At 40.3% G+C, this 27,608-nt stretch overlaps 1 protein-coding gene across 1 annotated transcript in view; it reads right to left on the bottom strand.

Moving 5' to 3' along the window:
* Window positions 1-1,414: 1,414 nt before the first annotated feature.
* LOC121910575 (NLR family CARD domain-containing protein 3-like) overlaps window positions 1,415-27,608 on the bottom strand; it is a 49,026-nt gene continuing 22,832 nt past the window's right edge. Inside the window, exons 2-6 of the mRNA XM_042431817.1 lie at window positions 14,154-15,954; window positions 13,846-14,019; window positions 13,575-13,748; window positions 12,446-12,619; window positions 1,415-1,584 (exon numbers count right to left, since the gene is read on the bottom strand). Of these exons, the coding sequence (XP_042287751.1) occupies window positions 1,440-1,584; window positions 12,446-12,619; window positions 13,575-13,748; window positions 13,846-14,019; window positions 14,154-15,954 (2,468 nt within the window). The 3' untranslated portion in view covers window positions 1,415-1,439. The remainder of the gene's footprint in view (window positions 1,585-12,445; window positions 12,620-13,574; window positions 13,749-13,845; window positions 14,020-14,153; window positions 15,955-27,608) is intronic.

The raw sequence follows: 27,608 nt of genomic DNA, 5'->3' as shown, positions 1-27,608 counted from the left end.
CATCATGAACTTTATTCTCTACACAGGAACTAAATAAACACTCCAGAGAAAAACTAAATACTTCCTTTATGTCAGAAACACACAACAGCTCCTGGACTTCTCATCTCTAATGCTGTGTTCACATCATATGGGATGGATGGTAGAGGCGGGAAAGATTCCCATGTTTACAACTCGCCAGCGTTCATGTCACACAACAAATCAAGACGGCTGCATGATTACAAAGTTGGTGGAATGAGGCTCAAAAATACTGTTATTGACAATAATCCAGCATATCCAGTAAATATCAGAGCTTTCAGCTTTTCCACTTCATAATTACCACTTGAATGTTGACCTGAATTCTATTTACAAGTCAGAATCTCATAATTAGCATCATTCCAATATGATATGAACGCAGCATAAAAGCAGCCACACTCCAGCTGCTGAGCCTCAGCCTTCACCATTAGAGGTGTTCATTTAACCAGCCAATAGGAGGCCTGTTGTTCTGACCATCATTTGTCATGTGATCTCTAAATAAGTGAAGGAATCAGGTAACACAGTTACTATGAAACTACTAGAAGAACTACAACTAAACATTGTGAAGATCCCATTCCCATTATCCCATTACAGTTCAAGCCTTTCTAATACACTAACAACAGAAAACAACAACAACTGGACTCAGTTTATCATTTGATTCATTTTACAAACAAACTGTCAATCATGTGGAAACCATGTTTACATTTACAAGCAGTGAGAGATCATGTTGGTACTAAATACCATCAGCTGTGTGTGATCCTGTACAGACTGAACTATCTGGTCAGCAGTGAGAAAGTTTCTCTAACAGGAGGAGACTCTTCCTCCTCCAGACCACACAGAGACACTGAGGAATCAGACCAGTAGAACCCAAACCCAAACCCAAACCCAAACCCAAACCCAGCACACAGAGGCTGAGTGAATGTGGTGTTGAAGGTGTGGAGGTGGATCAGTGTGTCAGAGGAGACTCTGTAGAAGGACAGAGTGCCAGCAGGACAGTCCACATACACTGCTACTCTGTTAGAGACAGAGGAGGAGGAGGAGGAGGAGGAGATGGATGTTTCTCTCTTATTGTGACGGACAGAGTCACGACCATCATCAGAGCAGTACAGACTCCAGGACTGATCATTCCATCCAAAGAAACAGTCATCACTGTTTCCTTTCCTGTTGATTCCTCTGTAACTCACTGATATATAAACGTTTCTTCTCCACTCGACCTCCCAGTAACAGCGACCAGTCAGATCATTTCTACACAGCAGCTGAGGCCAGACATCAAATCTGTCTGGATGATCAGGATATGACTGATCCTCCTCCACACGTGTCACCTTCCTGTTGTTGTCAGACAGTTTGAGTTTTCTGTTTACTGTGTTTGGATCCAGTGTGAGTTGACAGAAATCTGATGGAGAGAACGAGACACAATACAGCTGCAGTTATTGATCTATCATCTGTTTGATGATGACATCATCTTCATCCTCAGTAGGATGTGAATGAGCTTTGTTTTGATGAATGAAATGAAAAACACACTTACACTTCCTCAGACCTGGTGTCAACCATCGGACTCCAGCAGGCTGCAGCCTGAAAGGAGGAGGGGGGTCAGAGCAGCACGTTCTCTTTCAGCATGCAAACATGGACATGACATCACTCTAGAAAAAGCAGCTCTGATCCTCATCACACTGAGCTGCTTTGCTGTTGCTAGGCAACACAACCGTCCATCACATCACGTCGCACGACGACTATCGACAGCAGCTACATTCAGCCAATCAGAAACAGGCGTCTCAAAGTCAAATCATGTCAACAATGAGACTTTTTCTTGTCAGACTCAGCAGTTTGTATTGTGAACAGATGACAGGACTGTTTAAACTGATTCACACTAACATGAAAATGATAAACCGCCTGTTTCTGTTTGTCTTTCCTCAACAATCTTTGGACGACTGACAAGTTATTTCCTCTCACACAGGTGGAACATTCCTGCATGATGGTTACAGCTGACAATCAGCTGCAGTCTCAAGAGTTTGAGCTGATTTACTGTCCACCTGTCTGTCCTCACCTGAGAGTGTCCACCTGTCTGTCCTCACCTGAGAGTGTCCACCTGTCTGTCCTCACCTGAGAGAGTCCACCTGTCTGTCCTCACCTGAGAGTCCACCTGTCTGTCTATACCTGAGAGTGTCCACCTGTCTGTCCTCACCTGAGAGTGTCCACCTGTCTGTCTGTACCTGAGAGTGTCCACCTGTCTGTCCTCACCTGAGAGCGTCCACCTGTCTGTCTATACCTGAGAGTGTCCACCTGTCTGTCCACACCTGAGAGTGTCCACCTGTCTGTCCTCACCTGAGAGCGTCCACCTGTCTGTCTATACCTGAGAGTGTCCACCTGTCTGTCCACACCTGAGAGTGTCCACCTGTCTGTCCTCACCTGAGAGTGTCCACCTGTCTGTCTATACCTGAGAGTGTCCACCTGTCTGTCTGTACCTGAGAGTGTCCACCTGTCTGTCCTCACCTGAGAGCGTCCACCTGTCTGTCCACACCTGAGAGTGTCCACCTGTCTGTCCACACCTGAGAGTGTCCACCTGTCTGTCTATACCTGAGAGTGTCCACCTGTCTGTCCACACCTGAGAGTGTCCACCTGTCTGTCCTCACCTGAGAGTGTCCACCTGTCTGTCTATACCTGAGAGTGTCCACCTGTCTGTCCACACCTGAGAGTGTCCACCTGTCTGTCCTCACCTGACAGTGTCCACCTGTCTGTCCTCACCTGAGAGAGTCCACCTGTCTGTCCTCACCTGAGAGTGTCCACCTGTCTGTCCTCACCTGACAGTGTCCACCTGTCTGTCCTCACCTGAGAGCATCCACCTGTCTGTCCTCACCTGAGAGCGTCCACCTGTCTGTCCTCACCTGAGAGTGTCCACCTGTCTGTCTCAGTCTCACAGTAATCAGTGAAATATTCACTAAATTTAATCTCTTCGTGTTCATCGACACCATTTTTCCTTTTTTTTGGTGACAGTCATCAGGATTTTCAAACTAATGTATTTCAGGTGGAAGCAGGTTTCGTTCCTGCAGCAGGTTTTTTTCTGTCAGTTGGGACTCGGGAGCTCAGAGGCTGGATTGTTTTTTTCTCATTTGTTCTTCATTTTTAAACTATAACCGCTACATCACTCAACATTTAATCAAGAGATTTGATCCTTGTTTTCATGTTTTTATTCTAATATTAGCAGTCTGGTGGGACCGGAGAGGACGCGCTGCGTATGAGTATTTTCCTCACTGTTGATTTTAATATCTTTAACATTTCTCAACATAAAACATGAAGGCGTCCTTGATAACTCAACAATATGAAAGGTTGTGACCAAGTTTTCTTGTCAGTTTTGGACGATAGCGGAAGCGGCTACATTAGCCTACCCATGATCCTCAGCCACCGTTACTATGGTGAAGACGCTAAAGCTGTGACATAAACTATATTCAGTATAACATTATACAGCAGGGCCGGACTGGGAAAATCATTCAGGCTGGGAAATATAGCTCCAGTCAGACCAGTTTATCAGCGGGGGGTCTGGGGGTCCCCACTAGGAAAACTTTACTTACAAAGACTTGATTTCCTGCATTCTGCTGAATTTTAGTGCATGCGAATAACAAACTAATGAGCCAACAGCTGCTTAGTACAATGTAGTGTTATGAAGCTGGAATAAAACCAAAGGTACATATCATTAAGGAGGGAGACGACACTACTACTACTGTGGCACCAACGCTGCTCTCTACACCTTCAAAAAGAAACAAGCAAGAGCACAACACCCTCCTCAGTTTACTGATATACACTAACAGTTACCCATCAAAGGTTCAAATAGTCCTTTAACCAACACAAACATTAAATAACACACATCTTTAAGTTCCAACAAATGACAGCAGCCTGAATAGTGACAGAAGACGTTGTGTTGTCTCAATCATTTTAAATTATCAGCTCAAAGTATGAACTCACTCACTGAAACTTTCACCAAAACACATGAATTTTATAATAATATTGACCAAATTAACTAGACTACATATGCTAATTAGCTTTAGCATTGACGAGACGATGATGACGCATCAGTAACATTAGCTACGTTAGCTAGCTAGCACGTTTATTTACCTTTCTCTCTCTCTCTCTGCTCCACCCTTCCTCTTTATCCACCGTCCATCTTGCTGCTAAATCATTTAGCCTCTAAATGCACTTAATGCCAAAAGAAACGTGTAACTGCCAACTACTCTCTCTGTTTCTCTGTTTCTCTGAGGCTAGCTGGCTGTGCTAGCTGGCTGTGCTAGCTGGCTGTGCTAGCTAACATGCTGCGGCTAACGCTCCGCTAGCCTCTCAGCTAACGTTAGCCTCGGCTCTCCATGTGGATCCAACCGGAGCACCGAGCCCCGGTTTGTTATTCAGGTTAAAGCGGGAAGAAGCAGCGGGTCTGTCGGGCAGCTGAGTGAAGTGCAGCCTGCGGAGGAAACACCGGGACCGTCAGGGTGAAACAGTCCGCGGAGGAGCTGCTATGTTCGGCTGCACAGATAGGAAACCCCTCGGCTGACAGGAGGTATCACTCTGTTTGGGGGGAAAAAAAAAACTTCTTTTTGGTTTATAACGGCGGTTGTCAACCAGCGTATTAGGTGCATTACCGCCACCTTCTGCTCCGGGATGTGGACCAGAGATTAAATCCTACACATTAATCCTGTCTGTCTAATAAACTCAAAGAAAACTACTGCTGCACCCACTTGGCAGGTTCATTAAAGTTTTAACACTGAGCTCCTGAAGTCCAGTCTTCCTGAGTTCTTCCTTCATATATTGTCTTTATTGATCATATTTAGTGCAATCTATGCTTGCATGCATAATAGTCTCCTCAGCCAGCTGGAAAAAATATGTGCATATATCTTATATATGACGTACTTGATATATTCTCAATACCAAATACACCAAGTTGGGACTTGTGTACTTGCTAGTTCAGACTTGGCAAGTTGGACTCAGTAGTACAAACTTGTGAGGACGAGAGGACGCAGTAGATCATTCTGCAGCTGGAACAGCAGCAGCTCAGCTTCAACACACTTACCTGACTGTACTGTGACAAAATAATCTCAACTCAAAGCTCCACTAACACTTTTTATCTCACAAAACAAAAACCTCACTGACAGAGAGATGCAGTAAATGATGTTATTCAGTCTGTAATGTAGCTATAATAAAAATCTAAACTGTTATGTAGCTTAATAAAATAAATGAAATGAATCTGTTCATTTGAATCCATGTATATGAGTGTAAATGTGGTGATATGTGTACATGTGGAGCTCCAGAGGCAGCGCTGCTGTTCTGTCCAGTAAAAACATGAAGCTTCACTTTACATTCAGACAAACTAATGTTGCAGCTACAATTGTTAGATTTCATGTGTGAGACCAACATTTATCTTCCAGAAGGAATTATATCATATATCTAAATGCTGCGGAGACATTAGAGCCAGCGGTGAATCAGCAAAGAGCTGCAGATCAGTTCATGGATCATGTTCTCCCCGGGATGACCACATGTTGACCGGCCGATCATCTCAGGAGTCGGGCTGCTAGCAGCTGAGATGAGCGGCTGGTCCAAACATCTCCCAACACATCCCAGCAGGTTTACAGACTGGAGTTACTGGGATAAACTGGCCACATGTTGGAATCTACATGTTACTTTCTCTCCTGAAAACATTAAAAATTAATAAAGTCACATATTAATAATCCTACAATTCAAGTTACAACAGCTTTTAGCCTGACTCAAAGTCTCCGCCATCGCTGCCGGTTGGTGTGAAATGCATTCTGGGATACTTGGATGCTTTTCATTACGCTAACGTGTCTCCTGGTTTCTCTCACTCGCGTCTCTTCTCCCAGCGAGGATGAGAGAGAGACGTGAGGACGGAGGAATTTCATTTATCAAACGGGACGTCGTCGCTCACTCCAGCATCATTTTGAGGAGACAAGTTGTCATGACGCACTTCACCCTAAATGTCAAATATGAATAAGTCAGCAATAGAAATGACTAAGTAACAGTTTAAACTCTAAAGTTTGCATTTAAAATTCATGTACAATGAATGAAGACTTTACACTGTTACTTAATCATTTCTACATATTGATAGCTGGAAGGAAAACAGCTGATAACTGCTCCAGTGTTTAATCATTTGATTATAGATCTATAGCAGCTTCTGTCTGTCACAGAATGAGACACAAACAGACAATTTAAACCTGTTAATTACCGAAAGAACAGAACCCACATAAAGGAACAATAGAAACAGCTGCAGCCTGCAGAATATGTTTAAATAAAATGTTGCTTATTTAGTTTGTGAAAGTCTGACGTGCTTTTCAGGCTCAGGATGGTTTTATAGGAGACGCAGCTTTGTGACGTCATGTTTTCCTGAAGGAGCTGAGACGCTCTGAAACACAGAAGAAGAAAGGAGAAGCCTTTTGCCTCATGAAGAGAAATAGTAGAAAGTTTTAATGATTGATTCATGATTCAGTCATCTTTATTTTATAAATAAATAGGCTATGATCAGCTGCTGTTGTGCTTTCATTCCTTCTCCACAGGTAGTTTCCTGATCTGCTGTATTACAACAACAGCCGACTGTTTACTGTCCCGTCAGATCAGCTGACCAATCAATACACACTTTGGATCAAAGGGGTGTTGCCGTCCGTTAAAACACTTCCACTAGGATACACCTGTGTTTCCTGGCTCTAAGCTCCTCCAGGAGCCTCCTCTCTCCTCGCTCCTCGTCTCCTCCAGGTGCATTTAAGGGATCGGAAGATCCTCCATGATGGCGGAGAGAGATCGATTTCCGGGTCACGGAGGAGAGAGGACGCGAGGAAGCATAGAGTTAGCTTAATGAAAAGCACCCACATACATCTCAAGTCTCTTATTAGAAAGATTTGTCTTTTCATGATGTTATTTCCTCCATTAAACTGTTTCTTGCTGACAGACAGACTCTCCCTGACTTTAATTTGATCCATAATAACAGTTCAACACATTTATATTTTACATCATTTATCCTCATTTACATTCAGTCACATGTGAGGCTGAAAATTCCTGAGCGTCGGGTTTGATATGAGTTACATCATTTCCATTTTCCCTGAAACATTTAGCCAAATACATATTTTCCAGTGTTCAAAAGACACTCTGATCATATTCTGGGTTATTAAATAATGAATTCACTATCAGAATATCAAACAATACAGATGCAAATAATCAATAAATAATATAAATGCATTCTGTGAGTAGAAATGGTTCCTGTGCCTCTGAGCAGGACACAGTATAAATGCAGAATGCAGGTTGTTATTTATGTTTGTTAAACAGGTAACAGCTGCAGAGAGGAAACAGCTGCTGCAGTGATAACTGTGAACATTTATTAGTATTAATCAGAAGTTTCTACAGCTGTTAAAACTGACTGACAGCTGATCAGCTGTGATCAGCTGCCGCCGTCATCAGAAACGGACGTCGCTTCATGTGACACTTCAGAGGAAAGGACGTCTCATGTCTCTAAAAACAAATGTTCTCATTTCCTCTCTCCTCGCTTTGTTTCCTTGGTTGCATCTCAAGTCTCTTAAATTGCATCCACGTTTCCCTCACTTGCTTCTTTTCCTTGCATCTTAGTCCCTGTTTACACCTGGTATTAACATCCGTCTCAGGTGATCCGATCACAAGTGGACAGCTCCAAGTACGTCTGTTTACACCTGGTATTAACATCCGTCTCAGGTGATCCGATCACAAGTGGACAGCTCCAAGTACGTCTGTTTACACCTGGTATTAACATCCATCTCAGGTGATCCGATCACAAGTGGACAGCTCCAAGTACGTCTGTTTACACCTGGTATTAACATGCGTCTTGAGTGACCACTTGTTATTCGGATCTCACTTCCTCGCTCTATATGCAAATTAACACAGACATCATTTCTGTTTGCAAAGACTAAATTTGTTCCTTTTTAACTGGCGGGAGGATGTTGTGGAAATGTTTTATCGTTGCTCAAGAACCACACAGAGACATAAAGAAAGCATTAAACATTGTTACTTGTTGACGCAGTTGTAGATGCTGTACAATCCATCACACCATCAGTAACAATTATACAAATGTCCAAACACAAACAAAAATACAATCATCTTGTATTTTTGGAGAGAAAGCATGTTGTTCAGCCGGCCCTTTCTCTAAAGATTGTCAACCCAAACCAGACAGCTTTATACCTCTCCAGAATGAAAGCTAAAACAGTCTGGTCCCTAATAGACACTTCCACAAACTGTTACACCTTCTTACAAACAAGTATGGTCATACGATCTAACACAGACCTCATGGTCAATCAATAACTTCAAACATGGACATCCTTCAACTTTAGCTTGTCTAGATACCTCATGATCCACACAGTCTCTAAAACAGCAGGCTTAAGACAAAGATATCTCTAGCTAACCCCAGAGGTCAGCAAGCAGCCCTCAGATAGAAACAAGTTCAAGAGTTCAACTAGACTAGGAGCAGGATTTCTTCACCAGCATGTATACCAAAATGACAATGACATTACATCACATTCAGTTGACAACAACCACTGACCTCTTAGTTTAACAACATTTGCAACATATAAACAAAAGATTTATAAAATGATAACCTACTATTCAGTTTTCTTTCACAAGGACCGGGGGTCTGTGTATCCTCCGTCCAAAGCTGTGTTCAACTTGTTTGATAACAGGTTAAACAAATATACAATGCATTGTGCCCCCTCATGAAAATCAAATGCCCGTCCTATTGATTTACTCTAGCGCCGCATCTGAACATATATAATATGTATATAGTTATATCAGTGGCGGCTGGTGACTCAAAATATTGGGGAGGACAGGAGAAAAACCAACATGGAATCTCACAACAAACCACATCAAACTATATCATTGTTCCCCAGCTGATGAAATCAGAGGGGTGGGGGACAGTTTTATATGCCAATAAAACAATTTGCTTTCAAAAACAAAAACCCCTGAGTGGTGAAAAGGCTGCTTCTTTAAAGACATTTAGCATATACATATTGTTCCTAAACAAAGAAGAGCTCATTTTAGCCGTGCAGTGGTTCACAATGTGTCATTTTACCAACAAAGTTCAATTTAAATTTATAGTATTGTTCTATTGTGACAACAGATTTATGTTCTCATCAGAAACAGACAACATATCACATGATTTACACGTGTTTCCTGTGTATTTTCTTAGTATACAGAAATATATAAAGTACCACAAAGCTTATAATGTGATACAGGAACAGATCAGTGCTGAATACTAGAAAGACTGAACACTAAAAACATTCACAGATCTAAAAGTGAAGGTTCACATCAGAAAGTATTAATGCATGTATCAAATACATGACTTACACACTCTGATCTATATGCATCACATATAAAATATAGTCTACAAAGCTGACATATTAACACTTGTTATTCTAGTTACTTTAAGCTTATTACTCAATATACGACTCAGCTTAAAAACCAACTGAAGAAACTGTCACAACAAGCAGCCAGACCTGCTGCACACTCATTCACTGATCACACAACATCAACAGGTGACTGAACAACCACTCAATTAAAAACTGGATCAATTCCACATGAATGAGTGAGTCCAGACAGCTCACTGTAACTTCAACAAGCAAACTACCTACAGCACATTATATGATCTCTGCTGCATTCTGGTTAAGGAGATAAATTCACACAACAGCCACACAGAGACATTTAACCATCAGAGATGAAATTAGCAACCAAAGAGACAGAGAGAGAGAAGCTGTATCTGACTCATGTTATCTGACGTCTTCTTCTTTCTATCATGGAGATGAAGTATTCATGTCATAACATCCATTTGTGGCTGTTGGTCATCTTGTTTGTTAGTTAACAGAACTTTGTGGCTGCTGGTTAACCAGTCTGATATCATTAGCAACAATGACAAACAAGCTAACTCTCCTGGTTGTTTCATTTAAATGATGTTGTTAACTTTCTATTGTTGTTGGGAGGAGTTCACTTCAGAGCAGCAGCACGTCACCGTAGTCCCGCTGAGGGTAATTTGGTTGTTGAAAGGGCCTAAATGAGATGTAATGTTTTACTGATGTGTTTAAAAATATAGTTCGTAATTTGCAAGTTATCATTTATTTTCTAAAATGCTACTCTATCAATTTATCTATATCTTACTGCTCTTCTTCTCTTATCAGTTCGTCACACTCATGTACGTTACAGTTGTAGAGAACTGAAGATGAAATCTGGAAACTATCATTGGACCAAAGTGATGTCAATATTGTATTCTGGTTGTTGATTGGTTAGGGAGGACGTCCTCCCTTGGAACGTCATTTTACATGTCTTGGCCAATCATAGATTAGCATGAAAAAAATGAAGTACTTTAAATTGATGTAAGAGATCCACCCTGAGGAGAACAGCAGGAGCCAGTCCTCCTCTGCCCCCCCCCCCCCCCCCCCCCCCCACTGCTCCCCACCACCACCTCACACACACTGCTCTTTCTCCTCCTGCCCTGCAGGTGTCACTGTTGAAGCATTTTAATCAGAATTTCAATCATGGATTTCTTCCAACGAAGAGAGAATAAATATTTTTTAAATGATAATGAAATTTGGTAATGGTTTATTTCAACCAAGTATTCTTTTTATATTTTGATCTCCCTGTTGCCTCTCAAAAATAGAAGATGAGCAACCTCCTCTGCCTCTATGGACCAGCCTCCTCTGATAATATATATATTATATATATATAATATATATATTATCAGAGGAGGATATCAGCATACCAAGAGATTTTGGATAATTCCATGCTCCCACCTTTGTGGAACAGTTTGGGGATGGCCCCTTCCTGTTCCAACATGACTGAGTTTGGTGTGGATGAACTTGACTGGCCTGCACAGAGTCCTGACCTCAACCCGATAGAACACCTTTGGGATGAATTAGAGCGGAGACTGAGAGCCAGGCCTTCTCGTCCAACATCAGTGTGTGACCTCACAAATGCGCTTCTGGAAGAATGATCAAAAATTCCCATAAACACACTCCTAAACCTTGTGGAAAGCCTTCCCAGAAGAGTTGAAGCTGTTATAGCTGCAAAGGGTGGACCGACGTCGTATTAAACCCTATGGATTAAGAATGGGATGTCACTTAAGTTCATATGCGAGTCCAGGCAGGTGAGCCAATACTTTTGGCAACATAGTGTACATATATATATATCCATGTATGTGTGTGTGTGTGTGTGTGTGTGTGTGTCTATGTGTATGAATTTTTTGATCAAGAATATATATATATTAATCATCACAAAATTCACACCTTCCTATAGATAGCCCATTGGCTCACAAATAATAATAATAATAATAATAATAATAATAACTTGAAAAGTAGGCTTACAAATAAATTCAATATGCAAAGTTGGAGGAGTTACTCTGGGCCACTGGGAAGTAATCTCATTCTTTTCTTAAAAAAGCTTTTTTTTTTATCAACAAAGAGCTGTGATAACAATCGTCACACAAAAACAGTAAAAGTAGAAAAAGTAGAAAAAGTAATCTCATTTATTTTCCTAGATGAACTGTTTCATGACGTCCTGTTTAAACATTTCCAACAATTAATGGGCCTGAAACTCTTCCGGCTGATCAGTTCATCGGTACAAACAAATAACAACTGCGATGAAATAAAAACTCTAGAGGACTGTGTAGCTACATGACAAAGCTTTAGTCAACAACGAGTCCCAAACTGCATTGCCTCATGAAATCAGCCAATCACAAAGCTTCAAATTCAAATATATTCTTTACATTTCAATGTACAGTACAGTATGTTGTTCCTGATTGTAACCACCAATCTTCAGTACTGTATAATGTTAAACTGAATATAATTTATGTCACGGCTTTAGCTGGCGTCTTCACCATAGTAACGGTCGCTGAGGATCATGGGTAGGCTAATGTAACTGCTTCCACTATCATCCAAAACTGACAAGAAAACTTGATTTCTCACAATCAAAGCTGAAATAATTATAAAAGGTCATAACCTTTCATATTGTTGGGTTATCAAGGACACCTTCATGTTTAATGTTGAGAAATATTAAAGATATTAAAATCGACAGTGAGGAAAATACCCCGGTCCCACCAGACTGGTAATATAAGAGTAAAAAAATAAAAACAAGGATAAAATCTTGTGATTAAATGTTGAGTGATGTAGCAGTTATAGTTTAAAAATGAATAGCATACGAGAACAAACAATACAGCCTCTGAGCTCCCGAGTCCCAACTGACAGAAAAAAACCTGCTGCAGGAACAAAACCTGCTTCCAATTGAAATACATTCGTTTGAAAGTTGTGCTGACTGTCACGAAATAAATGGAAAAATCGTGTCAATGTACATGAATAGATAGATTAAATTACATGACTATTTCACGAATTGCTGTGAGACTGAGTTGGTCCATACCTGAGAGAGTCCACCTGTCTATCCATACCTGAGAGTGTCCAGTCTCCAGTGTGGATCCTCCAGTTCAGCAGACAGCAACTTCTCTCCTGAGTCTCCTGGATGATTGTAGCTCAGGTCAAGCTCTCTCAGATGGGAGGGGTTGGACCTCAGAGCTGAGGCCAGAGAAGTACAGCCTTCCTCTGTGATCAGACATCCTGACAGCCTGCAGACACACAAAACAACATACATGTCACATGATCTAAGATCACTGCAGGACTGGAAGGTAGTGTGTTTATTACTTTCATCACCAATATGTTTCTGTAATCATTAGAGTTAAACTTAATACTTCCATTCACTACTTCTAAATTCAAATGGCCAACCACAGTAAGGTTTGTATTGTGAGGCAGTTCCAGCTTTTTGTAACCTTAGTCAACATGATGTTAGCGTCTGCTAACTCTTCACTGCTAAAAATAGGTCTAAATAAAGAATAGTGAAAGAGGAAGCAGCCACAATGAGCTGATAAGATGAAGAGCTGGAGGCGACAGATATGACTACAGTTTGTAAAAACTTCAAACCTCCAACATGTCACAGAGGTAAATTACTCCGTCTCAGATGCTCACAGTTGAATACAGAACAGGAATCCCAACTAATGTGGCATATAAGGATTGAAGGTTGTGGAACAGTAAGAAAACATTTCTGACTCCTTCACTCATACTCACTGACTATACTTCACACAGTTTCAGGAATCATCCAGAGTTTAAAGGTTGTATGAAACAAAAGAAGAATCAAATGGTAGTTAACCACATAACAGCTGGTGTGCACTGTCATATCACCATTGTGCCTAAAAATCACTATCATCCCAGCACAGATACTGCTCTGAAATTAAAAGAAACTATAACTGTTACCAAAACACTGTTAACTGAATTACTGTCTGTATGTGTGTTACTTTGGGCCAATTACACAGTTCTTCATTCAGTTTTTGAATCTAAAACTCCTCTCTGGTATTTCAGGAGACAGAGATAAATTAATGAAAATATATTAGTAGAAAGTTATTCACAGGGTCTAAATATACAACTGGTCTGGAAATAATTTGAGTAGAGAAAATGTCCAAGTGTTTATCAACTCATATAAATCACAGTTTAAATGGTGATCAGTTATGCAGGTTGATGAATTCTGACCTGAGAGTTTCCAGTGCACAGTGTGGACTCTCCAGTCCAGCAGACAGCTGCTTCACTCCTGAACTTTGCAAGTTGTTGTTACTCAGGTCTAGCTCTCTCAGATGGGAGGGGTTGGAGCTCAGGGCTGAGGCCAGAGAAGCACAGCCTTCCTCTGTGATCAGACATCCTGACAGCCTGCAGACACACAAAACAACATACATGTCACATGATCTAAGATCACTGCAGGACTGGAAGGTATGGTGATCAGTTGTGCAGGTTGATGAATTCTGACCTGAGAGTTTCCAGTGCACAATGTGGACTCTCCAGTCCATCAGACAGCTGCTTCACTCCTGAACTCTGCAGGTTGTTGTTGCTCAGGTCTAGCCCTTTCAGACTGGAGGACTGGGAGCTGAGAACTGAGGACAGAGCTGCACAGCTTCTCTCTGAGAGGTTACAACCACTTAGTCTGGAGAACAAATGTGGAAACATACTTAAAAACGTATTTTTCTCCCATCTTGAATATATTTCTTTATAATATCTTCTTTATATCTTTTCAATAAATCAATAAATCAATCAATAAATAACTATCTGTGCACTTACAGAGCTTTGTTGGAGGCTTTGACCACTGGCAGCAGCCTCAGAAGAGCCTCCTCTGAAGCAGAGTATTTCTTTAGGTCAAACACATCCAGATCTTTTTCTGATGACAGTAAGATGAAGACCAGAGCTGACCACTGAGCAGGAGACAGTTCATCTTTGGAGAGACTTCCTGATCTCAGGGACTGTTGGATCTCCTCCACCAAGGAATGATCATTAAGTTCATTCAGACAGTGGAACAGATTGATGCTTCTCTCTGCAGAGAGATCCTCACTGATCTTCTTCTTGATGTACTTGACTGTTTCCTGACTGGTCAGTGAGCCACTTCCTGTCTGTGTCAGAAGACCTCGTAGGAGAGTCTGATTGGTCTGCAGTGAAAGACCCAGGAGAAAGCGGAGGAACAAGTCCAGGTGCCCATTTGGACTCTTTAAGGCCTCGTCCACAGCACTCTGGTAGAAATGTGGCACTGTATATTTTTGTTTAGTTTCAGACTTCTGGGATGTTGTTTGTTGTTCTGCCAGCAGATTGACTCCAGAGATGGTGAATGTCAGATGGACATGAAGAGCAGCCAGAAACTCCTGAACACTCAGATGGATGAAGCAGAACACCTTGTCCTGGTACAGCCCTCTCTCCTCTTTAAAGACCTGTGTGAACACTCCTGAGTACACTGACGCTGCTGTGATATCGATGCCACACTCTCTCAGGTCTGATTCATAGAAGATCAGGTTGCCTTTCTGCAGCTGCTCAAAAGCCAGTTTTCCCAGAGACTCAATCATCTTCCTGCTCTTTTCATTCCAGTGTGGATCTGTCTCAGCTCCTTCATCATACTTGACATTCTTCAGCTTGGACTGAACCACCAGGAAGTGGATGTACATCTCAGTCAGGGTCATGGGCAGCTTTCCTCCCTCTCTGCTTTTCAACAGATCCTCCAGAACTGTAGCAGTGATCCAGCAGAAGACTGGGATGTGGCACATGATGTGGAGGCTTCGTGATGTTTTGATGTGGGAGATGATGGTGCTGGCCTGCTCCTCATCTCTGAACCTCTTCCTGAAGTACTCCTCCTTCTGTGGATCAGTGAACCCTCTGACCTCTGTCACCATGTCAACACACCAAGGAGGGATCTGATTGGCTGCTGCAGGTCTTGTGGTTATCCAGAGGCGAGCAGAGGGAAGCAGTTTCCCCCTGATGAGGTTTGTCAGCAGCACATCCACTGAGGTGGACTTTGTAACATCAGTCAGGATCTTAGTGTTGTGGAAGTCCAGAGGAAGTCGACACTCATCCAGACCGTCAAAGATGAACACAACCTGGAACTCTTCAAACCTGCAGATTCCTGCTTCTTTGGTTTCAGTAAAGAAGTGATGAACAAGTTCCACCAAGCTGTACTTTTTCTCTTTCAGCACATTCAGCTCTCTGAACGTGATCGGAAATGTGAAGTGTATGTCCTTGTTGGCTTTGTCTTCAGCCCAGTCCAGAGTGAACTTCTGTGTTAAGACTGTTTTCCCAATGCCAGCCACTCCCTTTGTCATCACTGTTCTGATTGGTTCATCTCTTCCAGGTGAGGCTTTAAAGATGTCTTCTTGTCTGATGGTTGTTTCTGGTCTGTCTGGTTTCCTGGATGCTGTTTCAATCTGTCTGACCTCATGTTCATCATTGACCTCTGCAGTCCCTCCCTCTGTGATGTAGAGCTCTGTGTAGATCTGATTCAGAAGGGTTGGGTTTCCTGCTTTAGGAATCCCCTCAAACACACACTGGAACCTCTTCTTCAGGTTAGACTTGAGTTTACGTTGACACTTGCCAGCAGGAGTCCCTGAATGAACACACAAGAAATAGGATCAATGAATGAAGTATGAAGCAAAGATTTAAACATTTAATTCCCTCAAAGAATGAGTGAATAAAACATATTTTCCTCCATCTGTTGAGACATCAGTAAATGTCTCATTTATCCATCATGTTAAATCTTTATAGAAATCCTCTTACTGCTCTGCAGACAGTCAGCCAGCTCCTCCTGCTTCATTCTCCTCAGGAAGTGCAGTGTGATCTTCAGAAATGCCTCTTTGCTGCTCCTCCTCTGCTCTTCCTCCTCACCGTCCAACACCTCCTCATCCTCCCTCTGACCCTCTAAGCATTCTGGGTAATCTGGACTCAGAACCTTCTGCATCTTCTTCAGCTCATTCTTCACAAAGGTGAAGATGTTCTCCTCCAGCAGCTGGAACAGAATACTATATGAATGACACAATCAAACTGAAATTATGAAGCAAACATCAGATCCATGTTGGACAGACTGACAATCCACTGGTCTACAAAGTGCAGCATGGAGATGATTGTGAACAGAATAGATATAAAAGTAGTTGTTGTACATGTACAGACCATAAATATGGAGTCCAGGTGTGTTTGATGCTGCTGGGCAGACTGACCACTGGGAACCTCTGAGCTCTCCTGGTCCACTCTGTGGAGGAATCATAAAGAATGAGTTCATATTATGTCTGTCCACACAGAGACAAACACAAGCTAAAGGTCCATCAAGTGATATTTGGATGTGAACAGAGAATCAGATGACTCCCTGTAGTGGTAAAGCTTTACTAGTCCTGCTGATCTCACTGAGAATCAGCAGCTCAGTCTGTTTGTAGCTTTCAGCTCAGTGTTTTGCTTCATCAGTCAGTTTGGTTTAGTCCCAACAGCTCTGATCAACCCTCCATACAGCTCTCCCTCCCTCACTGTACACTGTTGAAGTGCCCTAGAGCAAGGCAGCTACAACCTCCAGCTGCTCCAGTGGAGCTGCTCAGTGTCTGCTTGTATCAGACTGGTTGAACTGGGCAGCTCCCAGTATGAAAATGACATTTAGGTGAGAAAGTGAGAAAGTCGGCAGGTGTCATGTCTGAGGTTTTTGGACATCTTGTGTTTGAGCAGGTTGAGGAGTATTTAGTCAGATACAATATGTTGTATGAGCTTCAGTCTGGCTTTACAGCAGCAGACTCTACTGACACCTGTCTTATTCATTTGTTTGATTTTATTAGACAAAACCTTGATGGAGGAAATTATGCTGACTTGCAGAAAGCTTTTGACACAGTGAATCATTCTGTACTGTTGTCAGAGTTACAGTGCATGGTGTTTGGACATACTGCTGTAAAATGGTTTATTTCTTACATTACAGGAAGAACTCAAGTCTGTGATGTTGAAGTGGTTCTATCAGAACCTCAGGATATTACATGTGTGGTGCTGCACGGTTCTATTTTAGGACCTCTTTTATTTCTTATGTATATAAATGATACGACAGCTGCTGTGACATGCAAGCTGCTGCTGTATGCTGATGATTCTGCATTACTGCTATCTGGGAATGATGTCAGTGAAATTCACAACTCTTAGTAATGAATCAGAAAGTGTGAGAGAGTGGCTCATAGATAACAAGCTTTCAATACATTTGGGTAAAACCCAGTCAATCCTGTTTGGAACAAAGACGTCAAGAACAAATACACTGAAAATCTTTTGTAATGGAACTGAAATTTTATAATATTTTGTCTCATATTTAGGAATAATATTGGACCAGTCACTGTCCTGTGAATCTGTTGTTGATAAAATATTATCTAAGAGTGGCAGCAAACTTCAGTTCCTGTTTCACAGACTAAGACTCTTTTTGACTTTTCTGTTGAGAAACTTCTCATGTCCTCATTGGTACAGCGTCAGTTTGATTCTGCCTGTTCTGATTGGTTCAGTGGTTTGACATCTACATTTAGGAACAAACTGCAGGTGATGCAAAATAATATTATTCAGTATTTATTAAATGTATCCTGTTTAACTCATGTTGGTGATGAATTCAGAAGTGTAGGACTGCTGCCAGTACAGCTCAGAGTAGAACAACAGAAGCTGCATCATATGTTCAACATTATCAGTGGGTTTGCTCCTCAATACTTCACAGATAACAATGGAACATACTCAGCATGACTATAACACCAGAGCCAGTGTGTGTTCATATAAAGTCCCTCCAGTGAATAATGTAGCCAGAAGTTCCTTTTTTTAAGCTGCTGCCGTGTTGTGGAACAGCCTCCTGTTACACATCCAGCTGTTAAAAATGAGAGGAGTTTATAGAAGTCAGGTCAGGACTTATTTATGGAACATGGTCACAGGTTTATAATGAAATCTGCAATTCCATTTTTACTTCAGCCATCAAATTGTCTTTGTTGTACTTTGTGTTTTGATGTGGGCGTTTATTATTTTATTTAATTTGTGGTGATTCAGTTTTATGTTGTATGTCTTGTGTTTTGTCTTTTAACATCTTGGGTCCATGTTGGAAATAAGTGTTTTCACTTTAACATGTTTTTTTATGTCTGTAATGTATAAATAAATCATATCATTTCACTTTTCATATGAACAAGCGAGTGCAACACCATGAATGTCTTCCAGGAGAGACTGTCTGAACATGTGATCTGTTATCTCCATATTTAAATGATTATCCCGTCTCCTCCCTCTCTATGACGGCCGGCTTTTCACTGACGTGGTCGGACAACACGTCATACAAACCAGTTCTTTTCTAGCATAACCCGACGTTTACTGTCAGTTACAGCTTACATCTGATCAGCAGATGGACGTCCTCCTTTAAAATTAATGAAACGTTGCTCCGACCGGTCACTCTTAAAGGACAGACAGCTGGGTTCAGGTCCAGGAGAGTCTGGTCTCTGCTGTTGGATCCTGAAACAACAACAGCTCTGATAAATGTGCATGTTGGATAGAAATGAAAAGTCTGTTCAGTCTTTGCAGCTTTACATTCTGACCTTCCATCAGCAGGTTGTCCAGGTTTAAAATATATAGGTTCCTCAATGGACTCGTCACTCTCCGTGGACACACAGCTGGGTCCAGGTCCAGGTCCAGGTCCAGGTCCAGGTCCAGGTCCAGGTCCAGGTCCAGCAGCGTCTGGTCTGTGCTGCTTCTTTGTTCTTCAACACAACACACACAGAGCTCTGAGTGTGAATAATGATGGTGGAGTGATGTGAGTGGAGAACAGTGATGGACAGTTAGAGATCCTCATCTCACCTCTGAGCTTTGGTCTGGCTGTCATGTTCCCTCCGCCTTTTAGAGGGAGGGACTCCCTCCTCTCTGTCCTCACACTGATCCATAGCAGAGAAACACCTTCACACAAACACAACAACAAGCTCATTCATTACAACAAGCTGCACATCACACCAGCACTGCAGTTACAACGGCGTCATTCTTGATTCAACCACCAGATGGCAGCAAAGTAAGACATTATTCTTCATTTCCACTGAGGTTTAATGTTTAATGTTTTACTTTCAGAAGGTTCCAGTTCTCTGTTGGCTTTTCATTTACCACTATAGAGCACATTCAACGGAGATGAGCTGCTGGTGGAGTCAGCTGTGTGGCAGAAGAAATAAAAATACTCACCAAGTGAATTCAGATCCACATCCAGTCACAGAGTCTTTGTAGCTTCACCTGCAGAGGAAACACAGAGAGAGAAACTGCTGCTGATTCTCCTTCATCAGTCCTTCATCATCAGTCTGAGGACTCTGGTTTTCTATAGAGTCATTTGTACTTCTTGCTTTTTTAATTAGAGATTGTACTGAATGACACTTTATTGATTAATAACAGTTAAGCAGCATATCACACTCAGAGGCCTGACATGTATTTCAACTGATGATTTAGTGAATATACATAAAGATACTGATGCAACAATTTTCACAAATATCAGTGGAGACAAAACTTGTGAAGTTTGTCAGACACTAAACATGTTCTCTCTCTTTTATCCCCGAGGAGATTAGAAGGAGCCACAAGATCACATGAATGTTTGTATTTCAGAGCATCAATGCATCATATTTTTATTTACATTCATCTTTATTTATGGTTCTGTTATAGTTGCTACAGCTGTGTTATATTCTATTGCTCTATGGAGCATCATCATCATCATCATCATCATCATCATCATGTACAGTAAAGATTAAAACAGGCAGAATAAGAGAGAACAATCTGTCTGACTCAACACTAAATGCAGTTCTGTACAGCAGAACAAAGATCTTCCTGTGATGAGGCATCACATTGTAGTTTAAACTCCGTCATTATTCCACAAACAGAGTTTACTGTGTTTTGATGACAGTGATTCACTTTGTAGTTTATATAATGTGACATTGATTTTATATTGATATAGTATAAAGATACTGAATGAAGGTTTGGCAGCAACATAAACTTTAGTTTCTATTGCTGCAGCTCTTAGCTTGGTTAAAATACTGAATATCATCAATGAAAAGATGTTTTCAACAGTTTGTCTGTGATATAGTTTAGAAAGATTCCAGAGAATATAATGTAATGACTTCTATTAGCTGTTAATCACTAACCATACCACCTGTGAAACAAAGTCTCCCTCACTACCAGCATGATACTGGTTATTAAAACATGCACCAGTTTAAAGGTGACTGAATGGGGCGACCCTTCATACTGACACTAAACTTCTCTGACAATTAATAAAATGTTTTACACAAACAAACTCAAGACTGTTTGAAACCGTTTGAGTTCATTTGATGTCAAACTGTCAGAACATAATCACATGACTGTGTTTAAGTGCAGTTAGTGACGTGTTGAAAGCTGATAAAATGTGTATCTGTCAGGTTGGTGAGCTGTTGTTGACTTGCTAGCTAGTGACAGTGTTCCTAATATAACTGCAGCACATTTTACTGTTTGATGAACAATAAATTCACTGCAGAACATCTATTAAAACATGGTTTACCTTTACTGCTCAACATTAAACACAACTAAACAGCATATTATTAATAATCTATTTCATTCATTTATGAAAAGCAGCAGCATCATACATTGAGCCTTTAACACTCAGTGTCAGCTGTGTATTTATTTGAGTCTCATTTATTATTATTGATGCACATATTACATGTTATATGCAGGTAATTTTTCAGAGTAACAACAGACAGTGAAAGGTTGACTGTTGGAATTAGTGTTAAAATAGTGCAGACGTGGAACAATGTGTGGCACAGGGGTAACATTCATTAAGACCTGCATTATTGTCTCTGATGCTGTGAAATACACGCAGTGATGGAGGAAACTCAAAGCTGATTGAAGGTCATTTGTTGGGTTTGTGATGTCACTATTCTTCAGCCAGCACATGGTCTCAGTTGGGTGTTATGTGTTAGCAGCGACCCACGCTGACACAGTTCTATAGCAGCTAGTTTAACTGACATGCTAACATCCAGCATTTCATTCAAACTGAGCAGAGCAAACACTGACAGGCATCTTTTATTCTCCCTCTAAATGTTCTTGTTGCTGCATCATCTGTAGATTCTCTTTCCATCATAGATGCTTTCCAAGCTAGCAGCATACGAGCTGTCTGAGGCTAATGAGCTGCTAATTAAACCCTCTGAGTCATTTTTTACCGTTGGGTTAACTGTTATGTATTTTGATCTTTATAATTTTAATCTTGTGGTATCTGTCTTCTATATTAACTACTGACAAACACCTTTGTTCTCACTCTTGTTTATTGTATCTCATCTTTTTCTGATTTATACTATTATTGGATTTGTTTAATATTGATTTCACATTTTTCCTCCATTAAAGCTCCAAAGACAAACTGCTGTCTTCAACCTTTACTGGAAGTGTGTTGTGTAACTACACACTTAGTGAGGACAGAAGAACAGTTAAAAGAAAGAGAACAGCAGCTTCTCTCACACACTTGGCTTCCTGGAAATCACAGACCACCTCTGACATGACTGATCAGATCATAAATAGTCCAAAAGTTCCAGTTGATAAAACTTTATAACGTTAAAGGTGAGTCAACAGGTTGTATAATACAGGTGTGTCTGTGTGTCCTTACATGAGCATTAAACCTGCTCATTATATCAGGTTAATGATTAACAGATATTCACATTAACTGGTGGAAACTACTAGTCTGATGCTTGATTTAATGTAAACTCAACAATACAACAAGATTTCCACTGAGAAATGATGGAAAAATGCAGGATGAATGCAGTAATATTTAGTAAAGGCTCAGCACAGGAAGCTGCTGACACTGCAGACACTCATTTGATCTGATTGATCCTAATTAGCACGACCAGCAGCAGCAGCCAACAAAACAATTATAATATAATCATAATTAATTACAATTAATGAATAATATTAATAAAATAATTATCGTAGGGAAGGATAAATATACGTGTAACTACATTAATATTTGACTCAGATTATTCACAATGTGATGGACGCACACAACAGTCCAAACCAAAGACAGTAACACACAATTTTGACCTTAATTGAAAATAAAAACTGTCCTGAACATGTTTATGAGCTGCAGAGATGGAACATACCACTCTGAGAGGGGGGGGGGGGGGGGGGGGGGGCAGAATAGTCCAAGTGCTGCTGGCCTGTTTAACAACTGTTCTGGATTGTCTTATATTGTCCAGGTGTTTGTAATAAGTTTCTCTCCTCTATATATGAAAATGAGGTCGACTAAATATTGGAAACATCTTTCAAAGTAATTAAGTCCAAAACAACAACCACAGAACCAATGAACCTCAACAAAACTTAACACTTATTGCATCACTGTTGTATTTCATTGTATTATTCAGGTGTTTCTATTTTTCTGGTCACTTAGTGTGTCAACAGGCTGAATTTTGACTAATGAAGCTTTTCCAGAGTTTCCTCTGATGTTTCTGTTGTCTAAACAGCATCTTGTTAGCAAAGCTAATTAGAGTCAAAGAGGATTAACGAGGTTTCAAACCTTCCACCAGTATTCAACAAAGCAACATAATAAATCACTACTAGCACCATCTCTACTGGTGTCACATCATTTTAACCCCCGCTGACACAAACATGATGAAACCTGTTGCTTACGTTACCTTTAGATGCTGAAAATCATTTTCATCAAGCTGATGAGTGAAGGTGAAATTAATCAGCAGCTTCAACCAGGAAACCAAACGTAGGAAGAACAAACATGTAACTCACAGCAGGAAGATTTCAAATGTCAGTTGCTTCACAAACAGTCTCAACTCTGAATTCATCTTTAACCAGAAGTGACTGTAAAGAAATATGATCCCAGCACAGCGCTGACCTTTGGAATAAAGAACCTGGAACAGCTAAAGTCAAACATTGACAGACTGTATAAATCCTTATCAGATAGTGGAAATGTTCCTCATTGGAAAGAGGCACAGAGACATAAAGAAAGCATTAAACATTGTCACTAGTTGAAGCAGTTGTAGACGCTGTACAATCCATCACACCATCAGTAACAATTATACAAATGTTCAAACACAAACAAAAATACAATCATCTTGTATTTTTGGAGAGAAAGCATGTTGTTCAGCCGGCCCTTTCCCTAAAGATTGTGAACCTAAACTAGACAGCTTTATACCTCTCCAGAAGCAAAGCTAAAAACAGTCTGGTCCCTAAATGGACACTTCCACAAACTGTTACACCTTCTGACAAACAAGTTTAGTGTCACAGGCTGCGACAAACATGGGAGACCAGACGAGTTTTACCAGTTAGGCCGAGTACAGAACTGCTTGAACGTTTGTGAACACTTTAGAATTTTCTGTATTTCTGCATAAATACGACCTAAAACATGATCAGATATTTACACAAGTCCTAAAACTAGATAAAGTGAACCCAATTAAACAAATAGGACAAAAAAAACATTTTTTTCATCTTTTTCATTAATTTATTGAGGAAAATTATCCAATCTAACATATGTGTGGGAGGCAAAAGTATGTGAAGCCTTGCTTTCAGTAACTGGTGTGACCCCCTTTTACAGCAATAACTTCAACCAAACGTTTCCAGTAACTGTTTATCAGCTCTGCACATCAGCTTGGAGGAATTTTAGCTCGTTCCTCCTCACAGAACAGTCTCAACTCAGGGATGGTGGTGGGCTTCTCACCATGAACTGCCTGCTTCAGGTCCTGGTGCCATGGGCTTAATCAGGACTACGTGCACACACTTAATCACGTGCACGTATTTGGACTCAGTTGAGCATCAGGGTGTAAAACAGTATGCAGTTTACACATGTGGTGGGAGCGGGAGGTCTCAGATTTCAGGATACAGCCTGACTACACCACAGTAGTAGACAAACACTAATCCAATAAAGGGCACACAGGTTCATTCACTAATGAAAGTCAAAGATGTGTTGTTCCCGATATCAAAACTACAACGTTTATTTGAATGTTCACAAGTTAAAAGGCAATAACAAGGGTTTACACACACACACAGTCACTCAGCCAAATATGTACATCAGTGTTCTTCACTATTTTTTTCATGGCAGGACACTTAGATGAAGTAAATCTGCCAACTAATTTGTCATATCACGACATACAATATGTAACGCAGCCAATACAATCTGAATTATAGGCTTACCTTAAAGCTAGGGTATCTAATGTATTTTAGAAGCATTTTTGTTATAGTTGTTGAAATTCTCTGTACATCCCGACAGCCATCAATAAATCAAATGAAAATCCAGTATGTGTGACGGTTGCAGGCCTGTAATAATCCCGTCCAATCATTTCATTCAGCCTGAATGAAAAGTCATTTTATAGCAGGTTTCAATCTTGTTCTTTGACTTCTGTTAGTGGGATGTCTCTACATTCCAATAACAGATTGTGCCTTTAAAATATTTACCAGAACAGTAATTCATCTAGATACAGCTGTAATTTCCTCACCAGTTTTCCTGCTTTGAATGTGTTGGTGTCTATCAGATGACGCCTGCGTGGCCTCTGTGTTTCTCTTTCATCCTTAAACTTTTTCTTTCAATCTTTTTGAAAGTTCTTTACTTTCTGCTTGTTTTCCTTTCAACATTATTACATCCTGCAACTCTTCCTCACTTCTGTCTCCTCTCTCCTGATTCCTTCACTCACTCTGAAAATATAAAAAGCCTTCCTTTCAAAATCTGAGTGAGCATGAAGCAGAACTTTAACTTGTATGATGTTAATTACAGACATTGTGGACAAAACACACAGCGGGGATGCATCATCAGCCCATCTATCTAAACTATCAAGCTAACGTTACATTAACATTAACGTTACTGTAAAGTAACAGTCAGGCTAAAGCAGCAACAGATAGATAAACTGGACGCTTAAATCACTGATGTCAGTTTAAAAGAACTTTAGCTCCACTTTTTGCTGAAGAGTTTTTCTAGCTTCTTACTTTGTGCTGCTTTTTCTGACATTATTATTTGATGCTGCGCGTCAGTTAATGTCATATATGATCCTCTGAACTCTGATTCATTCGTCTGCCTGCTGGCTTCAGCACGGAGGGTTTGTTTGATTAAAAGACCCGCGCAGCAGGAGCGGGCGGTGGATTGTTGGTCACCCCTCGTTAACAGTAACAGCTGTCTCCGTGTCTCATACAAGGATACAAAGTTCAAACGGAAAACAAAACGAGCGCTCCCAGAAGATACAACAGAAGCTGCGGTAGAAAGCCGCTCTGAGCCTTTAACAGCTTTCTGTGTAAACGCTGTTTCAGAGTTTAGGAGGTGGTTAAACGGCGTTTATGTGCGTTTAGTCTCCGTTACAGCCCTGTGTATAACTGTACAAAAATAATCCGCGTAGTTTAAGCATCACTCTTTAGCAAAAAGACTGTGACTGTTCATCTCTGTTGCTGTGGCGATGTTTTGGTGTGAGAATAGTTTGGGCAGCGTGAAGCGTGAGAGTTGGCAACCCTGAACTAGGAGCAGGATCTCTTCACCAACATGTATGCCCAAAATGACAACGACATGACATCACATCCAGTTGATAACAAACACTGACCCCTTAGTTTAAAAACATGTGTCACACATCTACAATAGATTTATATTCACTTTTCTTTCTCAATAGATTTAGTCTTTATTGTCTTTTTGTTTTCACAGCCTGGAGGAGACAAAGTTTGATTTTTTCTGAAATGTTGTCATATACAGTTTATACTGTATTTATACTTTATATATATTATATTATATATATTATATATAAATCACTTTAAACTACAGAGACCTGAAACCTGAAAAACAGTCAAAACTTCTTAGTAGAGTAAAAAGAAATATAAAGTTTTATACTTTTCAATTAAAACTTCATTTGGTTTACTCTTCTAATTATTCCATATTTCACAAACATTTAATCATTTATAACAAATGAAATAAAGCATCTGAAGTTATTTTATCTTGAATTATCTTTCTGTAAATATTATTATCTTTATTTATATTTATTTAAAAATGAATTGAAGGTTAAAAGAAAAAGTATACAGATTGATATTTTGACATTTTTGAACTAACTGTGTGTTCTATTGATGTAATCGGTTCATTTTTTACTCCTGATAACATTTTGTTGTTGTTTGGAGGCTCCGAACACTCAGACAGTTTGTTATCGACGCCACAGAGAAGAACTTTTACTTATTGTCTCTAAATGAAACCTCAAATCCAAACCTGAACCTGGACTTTTTAAAACTGTGTTTCTGTTTTAATGTCTTCAGAAAACACGTTTCAGCCGTCAGCATCATTTCACTGGTTTCATTTACATTTTACAGCTGATTTTAAAATTGTATTACTTACCTTTAAAGCAGGACTTGGACTGAGGATGTGCTGATATCACACTATGACTATCACAGGTCAAAATATCATGATTAACAGTATTATCATGATAATCATTCAAGTTCCTGAAATCCTGCTATTAGTGCTAAAACACAGATAAATGACACAAAGATCAGCTTGTGTTTTATTGACTGAATATTATTCTGTGTGTTGCAGCTTTGAAAACAGTTGATTAAATACAGTTTAAACAGTAAAGAAAAGCAGCTTGTTGACTGGAAATCACTTTAAATGCAGCTCAGAGTTTCTTATAGAAACACATTCATAGTCTGAAATTCATGAATTTTTCCTGATGAAATGGATGGATTTGAAGGTCGGAGCTTATTTAACTAATTCAAATACTGGAGTGTTGAACTTTGTATGAAGTGTTAACAGTTCAATTCATTTATAAAAGGCACATCAGTAACAAACAGCAGCAGAGAACATTCAGACCTGTAAGCTGCTGCTCTTCAGTGTGTTGGCAGCTCAGGTTAATATAGAAAGTCCTGAGCAGAGATGTTGGATCTGGACTGATCTGACCTGCTTCTCTGGTTATTCTGCCTGTGAGCAGCAGAAAGCTGCTTCGTCGTGTCTGAACAGAATCAAACTGCTGATGAAGACAGAACAGCTGCTCTGTGTTCACAGTGTCTCTGAAAACAACAATAATCACAGTCAGAAACAATGTTTCACCACAGTTTATTGTAAAAAGGTTTCCCGCCACATCTCTAACTGGGACTGACTGACTCCAGAATATATAACAGACCTCTAACAGCCTGTGAGCCTGAACGTGGTCTCAGACCATCAAACCAGTTTCTGCTCGCTGATCCCAGTTCAGTTCTGTGACCAGAGAAGATCAGACTGTCGACATCTGTTGATTATTATTATTATTATTATTATTATTATTATTGTTATTATTATTATTATTATTATTGTTA

This window comes from Thunnus maccoyii, chromosome 13, assembly GCF_910596095.1.
Source record: "Thunnus maccoyii chromosome 13, fThuMac1.1, whole genome shotgun sequence".
Classification (NCBI taxonomy): domain Eukaryota; kingdom Metazoa; phylum Chordata; class Actinopteri; order Scombriformes; family Scombridae; genus Thunnus; species Thunnus maccoyii.
The sequence above is the reverse complement of the archived record's forward strand: the minus strand, read 5'-3'. Positions and strand labels throughout refer to the sequence as shown.